The following is a 14667-nucleotide window of genomic DNA, read 5'->3' as shown; positions in this document are numbered from 1 at the left end:
AGGAGCAACCCATTCTTCCTTCCTTCCCTGTGCTGCCTGACAGTGAGTCACTGACGGCCAGTCTGCCCCGAAGCAGCCCAGAACAGTACCCTCTACATCTGTCCTTTTCTGCTGCATTGCTTTTATGCAATGCTGTCTTTCCATCCTTAACCACTTGCTGGAGTTGTTTCTAGCTTTGAGTCCTTCTCAAGCTCTCAGCCCTATCCCTTACAAGTATCTCATGGGATTAGCCAAAGCACATTCCTCTTTGCTCTGCACCCACTTTGCTCTTTTGCTTCCCTTCAGACTGCTGGAGGTGCGGGCTTCACAAAAGCCAGCTCCCAGAGCTGCGGGCCTGCACCATGCACATGTAAACATGCACCAGCTCCACATTAACTGGGAAATAAGATAACCCAAAGCACGAAAGGAACAAGAGCTCTGTGAATGGTCAGAACCTGGAGCTAAACAGAGATATTTTATCCTTCACGTTTTTGTGGGGATTTGTTTTGTGGGGTTGTTTTCTTTCTTTCTTTTTCTTTCTTTCTTTCTTTCTTTCTTTCTTTCTTTCTTTCTTTCTTTCTTTCTTTCTTTCTTTCTTTGTTAATTGTTGCTCTGGACATTTTTGTTTTATCAGATGGAGAATGACACTTAAGACCTAACTAATTTGTCCTTCTTGTCAATGGCTCTTTGTTTTCTTTTAGTTTTCTTTTCCTTATTTTTTTTTTTCCCAAACCTATAATCATTTCTTTGTTCCCTCTGGCAAGCTGGCTACTAGGATCATTATATTCTTGCAAGGCAGCCTGCCTTAGACCTGGTCACACCATTATTTGTGGCAGCAGCAGCAGCAGCCAGGCTGGCAGCACGGCACGCATCCTGGGCTTTCCATGTGAGGCCCTGCACAGAAAACAGCCATGCTCTGCAAATTCAACCCCCAAAAAACAGCAGGCAGATGCCAAGGACAGTCTGGGCAGCCTGGGGGGAACAAGGAGACAACCCTGGTCAGGAAAAGGAGGCGGCAGCCAGAGCTCAGCAGCTCTGCGTGGAGCAATTTCACAGGGGGAGGCAAGGGAGGCCTGCGTGGCTGTGAGGCCTTGGTGGCAGTGATGTGCTAATTAACAAAGAAGGCAGCGGGGCCCTGCCCGTGCTGCTAAATGGCTGGCGTGGTCCCTGGGGGAGTTTGTCCCAGAGCAAAGCAGTGCTCCTGCAGCCAGCACCTGGTCACATTTAGGAGCTGAGGTGGCCCAGGATGGTTCACAGTGGTTTGGGTGCAGCTCCTGCTCTGTGGGGACGAGAGCTTATCCCTCTGAGGGCGGCTGGTCACATGGAGGGAACAGTTCGGGGGCTGAAAACCTTCCCTGGGCTGTCTGGCGTGATGATCAGTCTTTTAGCTACTGGTTCATCATCCGCCTCTGCTCTTGTATCATGCTCATCACTATGGGGTCAGGGACAGTGAGTACAGAACATCCGCGTTCACACATTGAGGCTTTAGCCAAGAGTTTCATCTGAAAATGCACTCTTTTAGCTATAACCTTATTTTGAGATTTTTATAAGCAGTACCATTTTTTTTGATAACTGAAAAGTCACAATGGGACCCTTTTCCAAAGCTCCTTAGCATTGCCCAGGGCAAGCTCCTAGGCACGTTTGGAGGAGCCCCCTGCACACCTCGGGTGCGGGTTCGCCGCAGCCTTGCCCCAAGCAGCGCAGCTGCAGAGAGCTGGTGGCTGGATTAGGGCTGAGCCCACCCTGGGCTGTAACCCAGGGATAAGGGCTGGGCCATATGGATGCAGGCTGTGAGCCTTCAGCTGCGTTTACACCAGCCTTTTGTTCTTCCCGTCTCACCTCTGGCTGACACCTGCGTGCCTCCTATGTGGAGGCAATATCCGCGCCTTGCAGCCAGGGCCCACTGCGCACACAGGGTGGGGAGGTAAAATTGGATCCTGCCGAGGAGGTGGAACCTGCTTGTGGCCTTTCCCTAATTGCTGTTATCCTTGCTGAGTCTTCTCCTTGCTCGGCACCCGCCTCTGGTAGCAAAGTTGTTTTTCAGCCATTATCAAAACAGTTTAAAAGCAAAAAGGAAACTTGGCAAAATGAAAACTACCAAGAACAACAACAAAAAATCCTCCCAAGAAATCTGGGCCTCATCCACTCTTCTGTTAATTAGCCTTAATGAAAACAATAAAGCCAGAAAGCAAAGCAAAAGTCAATGGAGGTAATTGGGACGGGCTGCTGGAAAAGCAGGAGCTCTGGGAAATGGGGAGATGGCTGCTGCATCACCTCGCAGAGAGCCCCAGATTCCTGGGTTCTGTGCCTCCCTGAGTCCTATTTCACACCAGATCAGACCAGGTGGGGTAATTATTGCAGCTGTATTTTGTGCTGTTTAATAGGTTGTTCTTCCTCAGCTGCTTTTGGGACACAGCAGCACTAGCAGGGAGTGTTCCTGCAGGCATGGCGCGGTTAAACTCACCCAAGCAAGCAAACGGCCCTCTGGAAGAACTCGCTCAGTGCTTCTGCCTGTTCATTTTCATTGAAAAATTTCTGAGGACAACAGTAGCACTTTATAAAGCATGTGTATAGATAAAAAAGCTTTTGGACTTCTTCCTCCTCCTCTCTACTAAATACTTTGCTGCCTCTTTTGCATTGCCATTCCTATTGACGTAAGCTGAAGATAAGAAACGTTTGCCTGTGGTGCCTCGTTCAGTTTTCCACGTGTGGCTTCTGTGCTGATTTGCCCTGTGTCTCTGCTGAGGTTTCAATCCACTTTCGACCAAAAGCATCAGGGTCCTTGCTTGCCTTATCATACCAACACAGCTGGCAACCTATTAATCTCCCACTCCCAGTGCCTTTACTTCAGTGGTAAAGCTCTGCATATTAGTGGTTTGCATTTATAGCTAACAGAATCGGGCACTCAAAGCCCCTCTCCTTCACTCTTAGAGCAGAGGAGCTGCAACCTTTTCGTCCCTCTTGCTCTGATACTCTTTCGAAGGCATGGAGAGCCTTACAGCAGTGGGAGAAGTAGCTTTGCATTGTAGAGGCCTACTGGTAGCACCGTCCTGGCAACCCTTTGGAAGCCCAGCTGAACGCTGAGGCACGGGGAGGTCTGTTTGCTCTGCACTGAGTGAATCCTGGCCTTTACTTTCCTGTCTTAGTTTTGCCATGCAGCACAGAGAAGCCGTGGCTCTTCTCCTCTGCTCGGCTGTGGAAGCCATCCCGCAGTGCACCTCTGGGCTGTAAGTAGGGCAGTGATCGGGGAAGCACAGCCTGCTCACTTTCAATAAAACTGACACTTGTGCTGGATTGTTCCGAGTCTTTTAATCCCCACCAACAAGATCCTAGCAACTGCTTTCAGGAAAGGTCGTTAAAAGTGGAAAGGGAGAGGTTTCTCAGCAGTTGGCATGGGCTTCGTCCAAGTCTGACACTGAGAGGAAACGGCCAGCTCCAAAGGAGATAGCACGAGGAGCAACCATCGTTTTTCAGACTTTAAAAGTAACCAGCTAAAAATGTCTGGGCCAAATTGCCCGTGCAGGCATGGCCACATGGCCCTGCTGGCTGGGGCAAGCTTCATGTGGGAGGGTGGGCGCAGAGGTGAGAGCAGGAGCATCCCTCAGAGCAGAGGGGTCTCTGTGCCCCATCACCTCCCAGCACTGGTGGCAGAGGTCAAGCCCCCTGCTAGGAAGCTGGTGTCACCCCCTGTGAGATGTGGGCACCTGCAAGGATGTGTATGGCCCACCGCAAGGTGCCCTCGGAGGTATCCATGGTGGTGAGGAGGGGAAAAGCACTGATCTCTGTTCACACTGGCTGGTGACTATTTCAGGCTCACCTGGGCATATTTTATAAGCACCCTAAGATGGCAGTCAGAATCATATTATTATTACTAGGGATCGGGAGCATGGTGGGCTAGGAGCTGTTTTGAGGGTCCACATGGGGAACTGGTAAGGTTGTGGCAGCTAAAAAAAAGCTACTAAAGGGCTTCACATACAGGCCCATGGGCAGTGGGGCAAAAAGCATCCATGCTGCAGATACAGTGCCTGTTTTCAGTGCTAGCTGCTCTGCCTCAGCTCCTCAGGGATATGTGTCCAACCTAGGTGTCATTTCCCCCTCAGTTCTCTCCTCTGCCACTCTCGCCATCACCCACCGACGTGCAGGACACTGCCAAAGCACACTTTCTTCTCCTCTCCTCTCTCCTCCGAGCTGTCTGGCTTGGTGCTGGGATTTACCTCCCTCTCTCCAGATCGTGTCTGCAACCTGGGGCTCCTGGGGCAGAAATAGCATGGCGTGTTATAAGTCCTTGTGAGCAGGAGCACAGTGAAATGCAAAATGTCACAGGGCAGTCAGAAGCAAGGCAGGCTCAGTTCCTTCATTCAGATGTGTGGCAAAAGTGAAAGTTTTTGCTGTTTTTCTTACTGGGACATTTCTCTGTCACCACCAAGATCTTACCCAGCCTGTCCCCATCAGTGCCCAGGTGGCCTGTGGGGGCCACTGCTCTGTCCCTGCTCAGAGCATGGCCAGCGTGCCCAGAGGGGTGTGGGACAGCCCTGGGGTGACAAGGGGCTTCAGGACAAGCAAACTAAGGGGTGACCATACAGGACATGGAGCACCTTCCCGCAGCAGTGGTCCGAGATGGGCTGGAAAGAACGTCAAAAGTGAGATAAAGGGATCACCTCCCATGGCGATTCCCCTGCAGAGGCACTGCAGATAGGAGGCTAGGGTTAATTTGTTTTCTGAATTAATTAGGAATTTGGGAGGCTCGAAGCAATTGTGCTTTGTTTTGTTTTGTATTATTTTATTTTCAGGTTTATCTCAACAAGCCTTTTTGCCTTTGAGCTTGCGTTAGCGTCTTCTCAGAGTTTAGCTTGAGGGGTGAGGAGAGATTATTGTGTTAATAATGTGTGCTGCTTACTGATCCCTTTCCCCAGGTAGTGAAAACTTGCCTGAGATCGATATCTTGGGTAATGAAAATGTTCTTTAAAAAAGCCCTGGCAAAAATAAATACATATATATATTTACGGTTTTTAATTACAAATGAAATACATAATAAAAACAGTAACATCTTGTACTTCCCTAGCCTTTTTCCCTCCTGGTTCTCAAAAGGCAGCCTCAAAAGCACTTCTCTGGAGTCAGAGCAGGTCAGATCTGCCCTTTAAACAAGCTCCTTTTTCTTTCCCAGCTGGTTGCCCTCTCTTTGCTCCCTCCTGCTTCCCCTTTCTCCCCTTCCCACCTCCCCAGCCACCGGCCAGCTCAGCAACGTCGCCACGATCCCGCTCTTTGGAAAAAGAAGGGGTGCATCGTAGATGGCTTTTTTCCAGGCCGAGAGTTTGCTCCTCTCACAAAGAACAGGATCTCGGTGACGGCCCCGCAGAGCAGGCTGTACCCTTCCCCTTGCACTAGCAGCAGTGCATCACGTCATGCTCGGAGCGCGCCGCCTCACTCCCGTGCCTCTCTCCGTGTCAGGCTTTTCAAGTTTCTACAGTAAAAAAAAAAAAAAGAAAAAAAAAAGGAAAAGAAAGCTTTCATTCTACAAGGCCAGCACCCAGTTTGTATTTTTTATATCACAGGGAAAATGATAAGCCAGGATATAACAATGACCTACTTCACGTCTTGATAAAATAATTTCCTCTGTCTGTCATTTTTCTCGAAGAATAATATTTGACTAACACGAGCATGGAAGATAGGGCAGGAGCTTTTCTGTGAACTGATAATGGACCAGATTCAGCCCCGAGACAGACAGCGGCCCCCCTGTTGACCTACGTGGAGCTAAGCCTGTTTATCCTGCGGCTCAGAGCTCGGAAAACAACCGCGTTAAAACCTGCGAGATGTGTGCGTGCGATAGGGCCGTGGCCCAAAGCTTCGGCGACAGCGGCTATCAGCGGCAGCATCCCTTCGGGACCAGCCCTCAGCCCACCGCCAGCACCGGGGGCTGCTCGGACTTGCTGCTGCGGTGCGGGCGGGCACCCCCCTGCAAAACAATGGGTTAGATCATCCTCCTGCACAAAAGGCTTCTGTGTTCGGCAGGGCACATTACGGTATGGCACAACCATGCAGCTCCGAGCCCGCTCCCGCCCCCCGTCCCCGAAACAATGCGGACAGTTATAGTCATCTCCCACCTACGGGAGTCCTCCTCGTCTTTGTGCATCCTTGCTCTGAACGAGGCCTCGTTGCAGCACTGATACGGGATGGGGACTTGCTGTTTGCTGCTGCAGGTAAGGGGTGGCAACGCTCAGCCAGCCTCGTGCCCACAGCTGGCGTGTATTCCATCCCGGTGTCGGAGATGGCAGCACGTCTGCTCGCCCTCAGTTGGCACATCAGCCAGAACGGACAGAAACTCGTCTGCTGTCGTGCCTTCAGCATGCCCTGACACACCGATGGCCAAAGCTGAGATATTTACTGCATGCTGACTTCCAGCATCGCGTGCACTAACAAGGAACGCGTGCACTAACACGGTTCTTCCACTGCACATGCCTTTCTTAACCTGGTCTCGTCTTCTGCAGAAACGTGGCTATGTCTACGCTCAGAACCATAAGGAACAACACGGACCGAGCTGAGACCCTGGGCTGCAACACGGGCTCAGCCCAGCCCCGCGACCACCACCACGGGACCCCACAGGCTCTGCCGCACAAGAACGGCACCTCCCCGCTTCGTGCTGCCCCGCACTCGGGCCGTTACCGCGACACGAGGCCCGCGGCACCCCACGGCCGCTCCTTCAGCACGTGCCCAGCGCAGCCGCCGCCCCCCCCCGCTCCCGCTGCCGGCCCCGCTCCGCCACCGGGCGCCCCCCCCGCCGGCCCGCGGACCCCCCAAGGCAGGCGGCGATGGGCGGGGCCTCCCCGCCGCGCCCCCTCCTCCCCAACCAATAGCAGCGCGCGGCGGGGCGGGCTGACCAATGAGCGCGCGGCGGCCGCGAGCCGGCCTGGTTGCGCTGCAGCGCCCCCTATCGGTAGCGCCGCGCCGCGCCGCGCCGGGCGGTGCCGGCGGCCCCTCCCCGCCCCAGCCATGTCACGCGGCGCCGCGGGGCCGCCGGCCGCGACTCGGTAGCGCGGGGCGAGGCGGGCGCAGCGCAGCCGGGCTCGCTGCCTCCCTCCGTCCCTCACTCCCTGCTCCGGGGCTGGCTTCGCGGCGGCCGCGCCGCTCCTGCCGGCCCGCCGGGGCCCCGCACCGCCTGCTCGCCACCTCCTTCTCCTCGTCGTCCTCGTCCCGCCGCTCCCCCGGCGGCGGTGCCGGGCCGGCCGCCCCCCGGATGCCGCCGCAGCAGGAGGGCGATGCGGGCTACATCGGCAAGCCGGTGGCCGGCGGCTGCGAGGTGCCGCCGGTGCCCCCGCGCAGGGTGCGCAGCGGCCGGGCGGCGGCGGCGCTCGGGGCGGCGCTGGGCGGCCGCTGCCGGGGGGCGGCGGGGAGCGGGGCCGGGAGCGGGGCCGGGGCCGGGAGCGGAGCCGGAGCCGGGGCCGGGAGCGAGCCGCGGCGCAGCATCAAGTGCGTGCTGGTGGGGGACGGCGCCGTGGGCAAGACCAGCCTGGTGGTGAGCTACACCACCAACGGGTACCCCACCGAGTACATCCCCACCGCCTTCGACAACTTCTCCGGTAAGGACGGGGGGCGCCGGGGGGGGATCGGGCGCTGAGCGAAAAGTTTGAGCCTGCCCCGAGGTTGTGTCCCTGCCAGCCCGGCTGCGGTGAGGCTTCGCTCCTTCCTCTGCCCTCCAGCCGCTCCGGTTTTTGTGCTGGGGGCGTCCCGAGAGCATGGAAGGGGATAAGGAGCTCAACCCCGGGCAGCGGGAGCCTTCCCCTCTCCTTTTTTTTTTTTTCTTTATTAATGGAAAATGTGCGAAGTTGGACTCACCACGCTTTCCCCCTCCTCTCTCCCCCAAGCTGTTGTGTCTGTGGACGGCAAGCCGGTGAGACTGCAGCTCTGCGACACGGCCGGGCAGGTCGGTGGAGCCGCGTACTCGGTTCAAGTGACAGCGGGAGGGGGCGAGTGGGTGGCCGGGGAGTCCTGATAGCGACTTCGTGGCTTTGAGCATCCTGTTAAACCGCCGCCCTTCTCCCTCGTTCTCCGCCCGCTGCTTTGCCTGGGGTCTGCTACGGGGTGGGGGGATGCACAGGTTGCGGCTCCGCACGGGGACCGGGCACGGCTGCCGCTCTGCTGTGCCTGGCCGGAAAGCTGAAAGGTCTGGGGATTCAGGGCTCTCGGTTTTTCTCCTTGAGAGGTTGTCGCTGGCTTCGTTTTTTAGCTAAATAGCTCCGGATTTAAGAATGAGGGTGTTTGGGACAAAGCATTCACAGCTGTAGGTGTGCACAGATGGACACTGCACTTTTAAAGGGGCAGGAGCTGAAGGGAGAAAAAAATCCTATTTGGTGTTATCTGTGGAGTCTTCACGTTTGCCATTCCCACCCCTAAGTCATGCTGCTGCCCCTAACCTAACTCCTGCAGGGCTGAGGGTGGCTAGTGCCTCTCAGCTCCTAGTTTGCCTGCTAAGAGAACCTGTTTCTTGTATTTTCTGCACGCCCCTTGCTGGTAACACCCTGAGCAGTGTGCAGCGCTGCTTGGCAGGGGTTGAGCCGGGACTGCTAAAAGTGTTTTGCTACCGAATTCGCCTTTGAAGGCGATAGGAGCTGGGTTCGTGAACAGCTTTGTGGATCTGGGTCTGTGCCTTCACCGAAACCACATGGAAAAATCTCAGTGGCCTTAACATACAAACCTATTTAGATGGGTTGTAGCTGGGCGCTCCCCTTAGTAAAGGAGCTCGAAGGGCTGCACAGCCCTAGTAGCAGCGTAGGACTGTTTCATCTGCCCTGCAAACCACAGTTAAAAGCCTGCAAGCAGCCTTCTGCAGGTGATGGTACGAAGTGAGATAGCAGAAGTGAGCACTGGTGTTAAGCCCTGCCGGAGTGACGTGGTGGCTGGGTGTGCCCACAACCAGAGTGTGGCGGCTGAACGCACGGCGGTGGCAGGGTGACAGCCGGTGGGGGGACAGTGCCCAGGGCAAGGCAGCCACCGGTGGCAGGAGGGAGCGGCGGGTCCGGTGGCCTCTTGCCTTTGCTGCTCTGAGTGGTCGAGGTGTGCGCTCTGCGTGTCCCAGAGCAGCCGGAACGGGGGATTTGCTTCCTTAGAAACTGAGGGGCTACCTGCAGTAATAGAAATTGTCTTGAATAAAAGGTACCTGGCTGGGCACTTTGTCAAAACCGTGCTGCAGTGAGATGGGTGCTGAAATCCGCAGCTGAAAAATTGTAGATATTTCGGTGTCAGCAGCCTAAAAAGGTGTAGAGTCCCTGCAGTTTGTGCACTACCATCGAAACCGTAGGAGTGCACTTGGAATATAAAGGGCATTATTTCATCTGGGTAGAAACCCTTAAGATCTGGGTTTGGCTTTCAAGCCTATTGAATCGAGCCTCGTTGAGGTTTCTCACGTTGCAAGGAGAGGCAATTACGTGGCGAGGTGCCTTTCCGCAAATGGTCCTGTCCTTCAGTGCTGCAGCTCACTAAACGCCGAGTTTCTCTCAAGCCAAATGGTGACAGCCTGGTTTCCTGTGAGGCTTAATCTGGGAATCAAGAGAGCTAATGAAGCTTGCTTTCTTGACTCGTGTTTTATAAATTGCTGTCTCTCTGAGAGTTACTGCTGGAAGAAATGCATTCGAGTGGAACAAGACTTCTGAGGCTTCCAGTGGGCTTTAAACTGCATATCCTGGGCCTTCAGAGGCTTTAGAGCAAAATTTCGCATCTTGAAAATTAACATGTGACTTGCAATTCAGCAGTAAAACGCTGGCACCGGAGAGATGTTTTCAGCTGTGTTTGTTCTTTGCACTTTAAATTCAGAGCTTTTGAGAACACGGTCCATTTTAATTAAAATGTCACCGCCGCTGAGGCAAATCCTACCTGTTCAGGCTGCTAGTGTTACCCTGCTTTTATCCTGCTGTCAGCATAAAGGCAGGCTGCATGGAGTTAACCCTTGCTTGTTGCTGCATTCTTGCTTGTTGCTGCATTCTTCGCTAGCTGCTGCCTGTGGCAGAGTCCTTTGTTACCTTTAGGTGCCTGGCTTCCTTGTGGCAACCTCCTGAAGCTGAAAAAGGGCTTTGCTTTGCTGGAGTTTGCTCTTAAAGGAGGAGGGAAGGAGGAAAAAAAAAGAACAGGTAGCACTGGGAGGCCTGTTTGCAGTTTGTTTGATGTGGCATGGGTGGGAGGGAAAGGTAAAGCTCTTATTCCATGCCATTGGCATGTTAAGCCTGCGCATTGTGATTCCTTATTGCTGCCATCAGATCTAAATCCCTGGGCACAATGGCAGGGAAATTATTCCCATCTCCTGGAGGATGTTGTTAAGTAGGCGCCGGTTTAAAAAATGTTTCCGTCAGGGAAATCTCAGCCAGGTGGGGAAACCAGCACCTTCCTTCCATGTGCCTGATAGTGGCAGGGTGTCCACAGGCTGGCAGCTGCGCAGGGCCAGACCTCAGGCTTAGCACACGTGGCTGCTGGTACTGATGCACCTTGTCCTGTGGCCTGGGTGCTAAGGTCTCTCAGGATGGCAGGAGGTGAGCCTCAGCTTCTCCAAGCATCAGCAGTGGGCTTGAGCTGGGAGCATCTCGGGGAATCCTCCAGCGCTGTTTCTGCCGGGTGCTAACACGATGTTGTTCTGTGCAGGATGAATTTGACAAGCTCAGGCCTCTGTGCTACACCAACACGGACATCTTCCTGCTGTGCTTCAGCGTCGTCAGCCCCTCGTCCTTCCAGAACGTGAGTGAGAAGTGGGTTCCCGAAATCCGGTGCCACTGCCCCAAGGCGCCCATCATCCTGGTGGGGACGCAGTCGGACCTCCGGGAGGACGTCAAAGTTCTCATCGAGCTGGACAAGTGCAAAGAGAAGCCCGTCTCGGAGGAGGCTGCGAAGCTCTGTGCCGAGGAAATAAAAGCCGCGTCCTACATCGAGTGCTCGGCTTTGACTCAGAAAAACCTCAAGGAGGTCTTTGATGCGGCCATCGTGGCTGGGATTCAGTACTCGGATACCCAGCAGCAACCAAAGAAATCCAAGTGTAGGACTCCAGACAAAATGAAAAACCTCTCCAAATCCTGGTGGAAAAAATACTGCTGTTTTGTATAGGAATCGCGAGGACCCGAGCGCTGCTCTGAGGACATCAAATAGAGGCTATATTAGCTCAACTCTCATTCTGTGTCGTCCCGGGTGTATAGTGTAGATCTGTATGTATGTGTATATGTTGCTACTGGATATCACGGTTGCCCTTGCGAGGGCAGCAGAAGGATTTGTAGTTAAATGATTGCTATGAATCAGGAGTTCCGTGACTAAATAATCTTTCATTAAGGAAGAAGCGCACACCGTGTGTCTGTGAGGTTAGAAGGATTTGCCCGAAGGATCTGACTTGTGTCACCATCTGTACGCTACGGGGAGGAGCAAACCGGAGCCCTTCGCTGTGAGGGCTATGCAGCAGAGACGTGTGAGTGACTGTGGAAGCGTGGAGCCCAGACGGTCAAAGGGAAAGATAACACTGTGCCTCCTAATGGACGTTTTTAGCTTTAAAAACCCACTCCTCTCTTCTCCGTGTCTTCCCAAACCAACACTCTTAGGGATTGCTTTAAAAAGGGTATGCAAGAGGTGTCATCTATACACAAATGCCACGGCTGGAAAGGTCACAAATACACCTTCAGCGTGCTGCGAGGGAACCCGATACATTACAGCACTGACATCTCATTTGTCACCTCCTGACTTGAAAGTCGTTTCTGTCCTTGTCCCCCTCTCCTTCCCAGGAAGTCAGGCGGAAGCGTTACCGAGCCTCAGCCACCGCCCTGGGTAGTAGCGGGCTCCTCTATTTATGCAGACGTGGTGGCAGTTCATCCGTTTCAGCTGAAAGGAATGTAAATGCTGTTGTGTTTTTTTTTTTATTATTATTATTTTAAAGAGAAGTATCAAATATCTGTGCAGCACCACCACCAACTGCATTTGTTTTCAAGTCTACAGCCAATTATTTCCTAATGCCCCTCCTTACCTTTAAGGCTGATAAACAAATAACAGATCAGGCAAATCAAGATGATAACAAACTGGAATCTGGAAACTGAGGCTGCTGTGTCCTCTTCACCATGCTGCTTTCAACCAAGTTAATGTTTCCCTTCTAAAGGCAACAGTTGTTTGTCGTTGAATCTTGTCCAAGCTCATGCTGGGGAAATTGGCTAAGGCCACCCTGGAAATTTAGCTGATAACATTTTCCCACATCAGTCCAACAAGTTAAAGTGAAACTTGCCTAAAATGTAGCTGGGTGATCAACATAATGGAGAACTGAGTATGATCTTCCATCTGACTAAATCTGATTCCTACTAGACTAAGCCTAATTCCAGCTCCTGTGGGTTTGAGAGACTGGAGGGGTAACGTGACTCTCTGCAAGAATTGGTATTTTAACTTATTCTGCAGAGGACATTTAGTCTGTGCTGTCTGTCTGTCTTTTTATGGCCCTGACTACTTTTTTTTTTTTTCTTTCCTAGGTATTTCAAGATCAGATTATATTCTATTTTTTTTCCTTTGGTCGTAGCCTTAAAGTGACCTTTTCATAGTCTTAAACTGAACAGCAGTTGCAGAAAGCCGGAACCTTTTTTCATTGTAAATGAATCAATGCATGATATCAAGAGGAACTGTGGAAGCCATCTAAATTGATAAAGCTGACCACAGTTTACCTACTGGCCCATTAAATAAAATGACACTATGTAAATGGATTCTGGGGTGTATTGGCATAAGCTCCACAGACGGTGTTTTTTTTCTTCCACTACAGCAAAATGAGCGCAGAATGGATAACGTTCCATGGCTGAGAACTTGAAAATGGAATGGAAATCTTTACATAGGGCCTGATTCAATAAAAACGTGTTGGCTTCTGCACTGGAACAGCCTGCAAAAGCAGTTTCCATAGCACAGAAGCTGGATGCATTTAGCTTTGTTGCATCTGGTTCGTAATGGTTTAATGTTTACTGGTCATGAAGTTAACATCTGAGCCTTTATATTTCTTATTCTAATGCATTGACAGGATTTCAGATACACAGTCATACCGTCATCTTGGAGAAAAATGCAAAGCCAGACTTCTCTTGGGTGCTTTACTTCTCTGTAAAATGGTCTCAGTTGATCAAAAATGTGGGGTTTAGAAGGAGACAGGCTAAAATCTGAACAACTCCCATTTGCAAAAATAACACAATTTTTTCTGCAAGGTCATACTGCTTTGTATCATGCCGTACTGGAAGCAGTAGGTTATATTTTATAAGCAGCCTGTTTCATAGTCTGGAGTAGCATTACTTTTAAATGTAGCCAGCTGTGACTGTTTCTGAAAATGTGATGTATATACAACTTGTTATAGCCCTTTACTAGGTGTATGTAAACTGAGGTCTAATAACTTTACGAATACTGCTCTACACGGGGCTACACAGGGTCTAGGTTTTAGAAATATTACTTTTAAAATTGCCTGTGTTTTACAAGCGCGATTGAGGGGGAGATGTCTCTATGTAGTCTATAATCTGATGTGCCTTATGAAAAAAAAAAAAACTGTCTTCTGTTTTCTACGTGTAGGCTATATTCTGAAAGAAATATTTCATGTGAGAGTGATATAAATGAGATATTTGGAAATAAATGCTCATCTGTGTATGCGTCTGCCTCTGCTGCCCACTCTGAGGAGGCCGGGAGGGCGCGGGCGGGCTCCTTGCTCCTGGACCCCGAAACCTGGGGTGTGGAGCAGGAGGAACACAGAGACAGGGAGAGCTGGGTACCCTGAGACTGGTGTAATATTTCCCACTCGTGTTGCTCCCTGCACACCCTGGGGAGCTGGAGAGGGCATTTTGGAAGAGCAGAGCCCATTCCCTCCTCTTGGCACTAAGTATCCTCTCTGCCCCTACCCACTGAGCACCCAGAGCCCACCGCTGCCACATCCCGGTGCAAAAACACCTTTTCTACCTGTGCCACGTTGCTCTTCTGCTACGAGTGCTGCTGTCTTACCTATCCCTGCGTTTGGACGAGGCTAAGCCAGCTCAGCTCATCCTTGCCGCCAGGGTAACGTTGTACATGTGCACGCTGCTGTGATCAAAAGGCTGCTTCGGCTGCCCGGCTTGAGCTACTGGATGAGGTGGCAGCTGTGGCTGATAAGAGCGCACTGAAGTAAGCCCGCTGTACGAGAGCTTTTCCAGAAACACTGAAATCGCTGCCGCTTTCTGATGGATGGAAGTTCCCAAGAGAGGATTTTGTGCTCTTTCATACCAAGTCAAAGTGCTCTAGAACAAAATTATTTGTTCTTGTTTGGAAAAAAATGCCACCTTTACCATTTTCTCCCCATGTGTTTTGTGGATTGGACATTTCTGAGGTATGATTGGGGGTTGCCTAGCTGGGACAGTGAAGAATGGGCCTTCAGACTCAGCTGGGAGAGAGGATCTCCAAAGAAATCTGGCCATGCTCTTTGCTTTTTATTTTCTTCCTAGACATCAGTTACTGACCACAGAGAAGGGGGGGCTGCTGCAGGAGGTGGCCTTGTATGACCACATGCAGCTGACCTAATATTGTCATATGCATTATGCCTAAACGTTGGACCTTAAGCACGCAAGTGCCCCTGCAACTGAGCCCTGGGAGGCAACCCACGTGCTCGTGTTTGTACAGAAGAGACTTCCATCAGCTCCTGCCTTTAGTGTTGGTTGCCCTTTTATACAGCAGGGTGGGGAGAGCAGGGAAAACATC

General features: G+C 52.1%; 1 protein-coding gene and 1 long non-coding RNA gene across 2 annotated transcripts; one reads left to right on the top strand and one right to left on the bottom strand.

Annotated features, from left to right (window-relative positions):
- Positions 1-4968: 4968 nt before the first annotated feature.
- LOC310896006 lies at positions 4969-6823 on the bottom strand. Its single transcript, XR_014581116.1, has 2 exons — positions 5567-6823; positions 4969-5440 (listed from the first exon to the last, which is right to left on the bottom strand). It is a non-coding gene; the product is annotated as an uncharacterized lncRNA (long non-coding RNA).
- Positions 6824-7063: 240 nt separating this feature from the next.
- RHOU (ras homolog family member U) lies at positions 7064-13576 on the top strand. The gene is made up of 3 exons (XM_083827782.1): positions 7064-7553; positions 7839-7897; positions 10603-13576. Exons 1-3 carry the CDS (start codon positions 7211-7213, stop codon positions 11056-11058), a joined length of 858 nt encoding a protein of 285 aa, XP_083683908.1. The 5' UTR covers positions 7064-7210; the 3' UTR covers positions 11059-13576.
- Positions 13577-14667: the final 1091 nt, after the last annotated feature.

The sequence above is a fragment of the Anser anser genome (assembly GCF_964211835.1).
Source record: "Anser anser genome assembly, chromosome: 3".
NCBI lineage: Eukaryota > Metazoa > Chordata > Aves > Anseriformes > Anatidae > Anser > Anser anser.
This window is presented reverse-complemented; position numbering and strand designations above follow the sequence as displayed.

What these genes read in the sequence shown, in the direction of transcription:
- RHOU (XM_083827782.1), top strand. Translation starts at nt 7,211, where the DNA reads ATGCCGCCGCAGCAGGAGGGCGATGCGGGCTACATCGGCAAGCCGGTG. An exon ending in CGCCTTCGACAACTTCTCCG is followed by an intron (nt 7,554 to 7,838) that starts GTAAGGACGGGG and finishes CTCTCCCCCAAG; the next exon opens with CTGTTGTGTCTGTGGACGGC. An exon ending in TCTGCGACACGGCCGGGCAG is followed by an intron (nt 7,898 to 10,602) that starts GTCGGTGGAGCC and finishes TGTTCTGTGCAG; the next exon opens with GATGAATTTGACAAGCTCAG.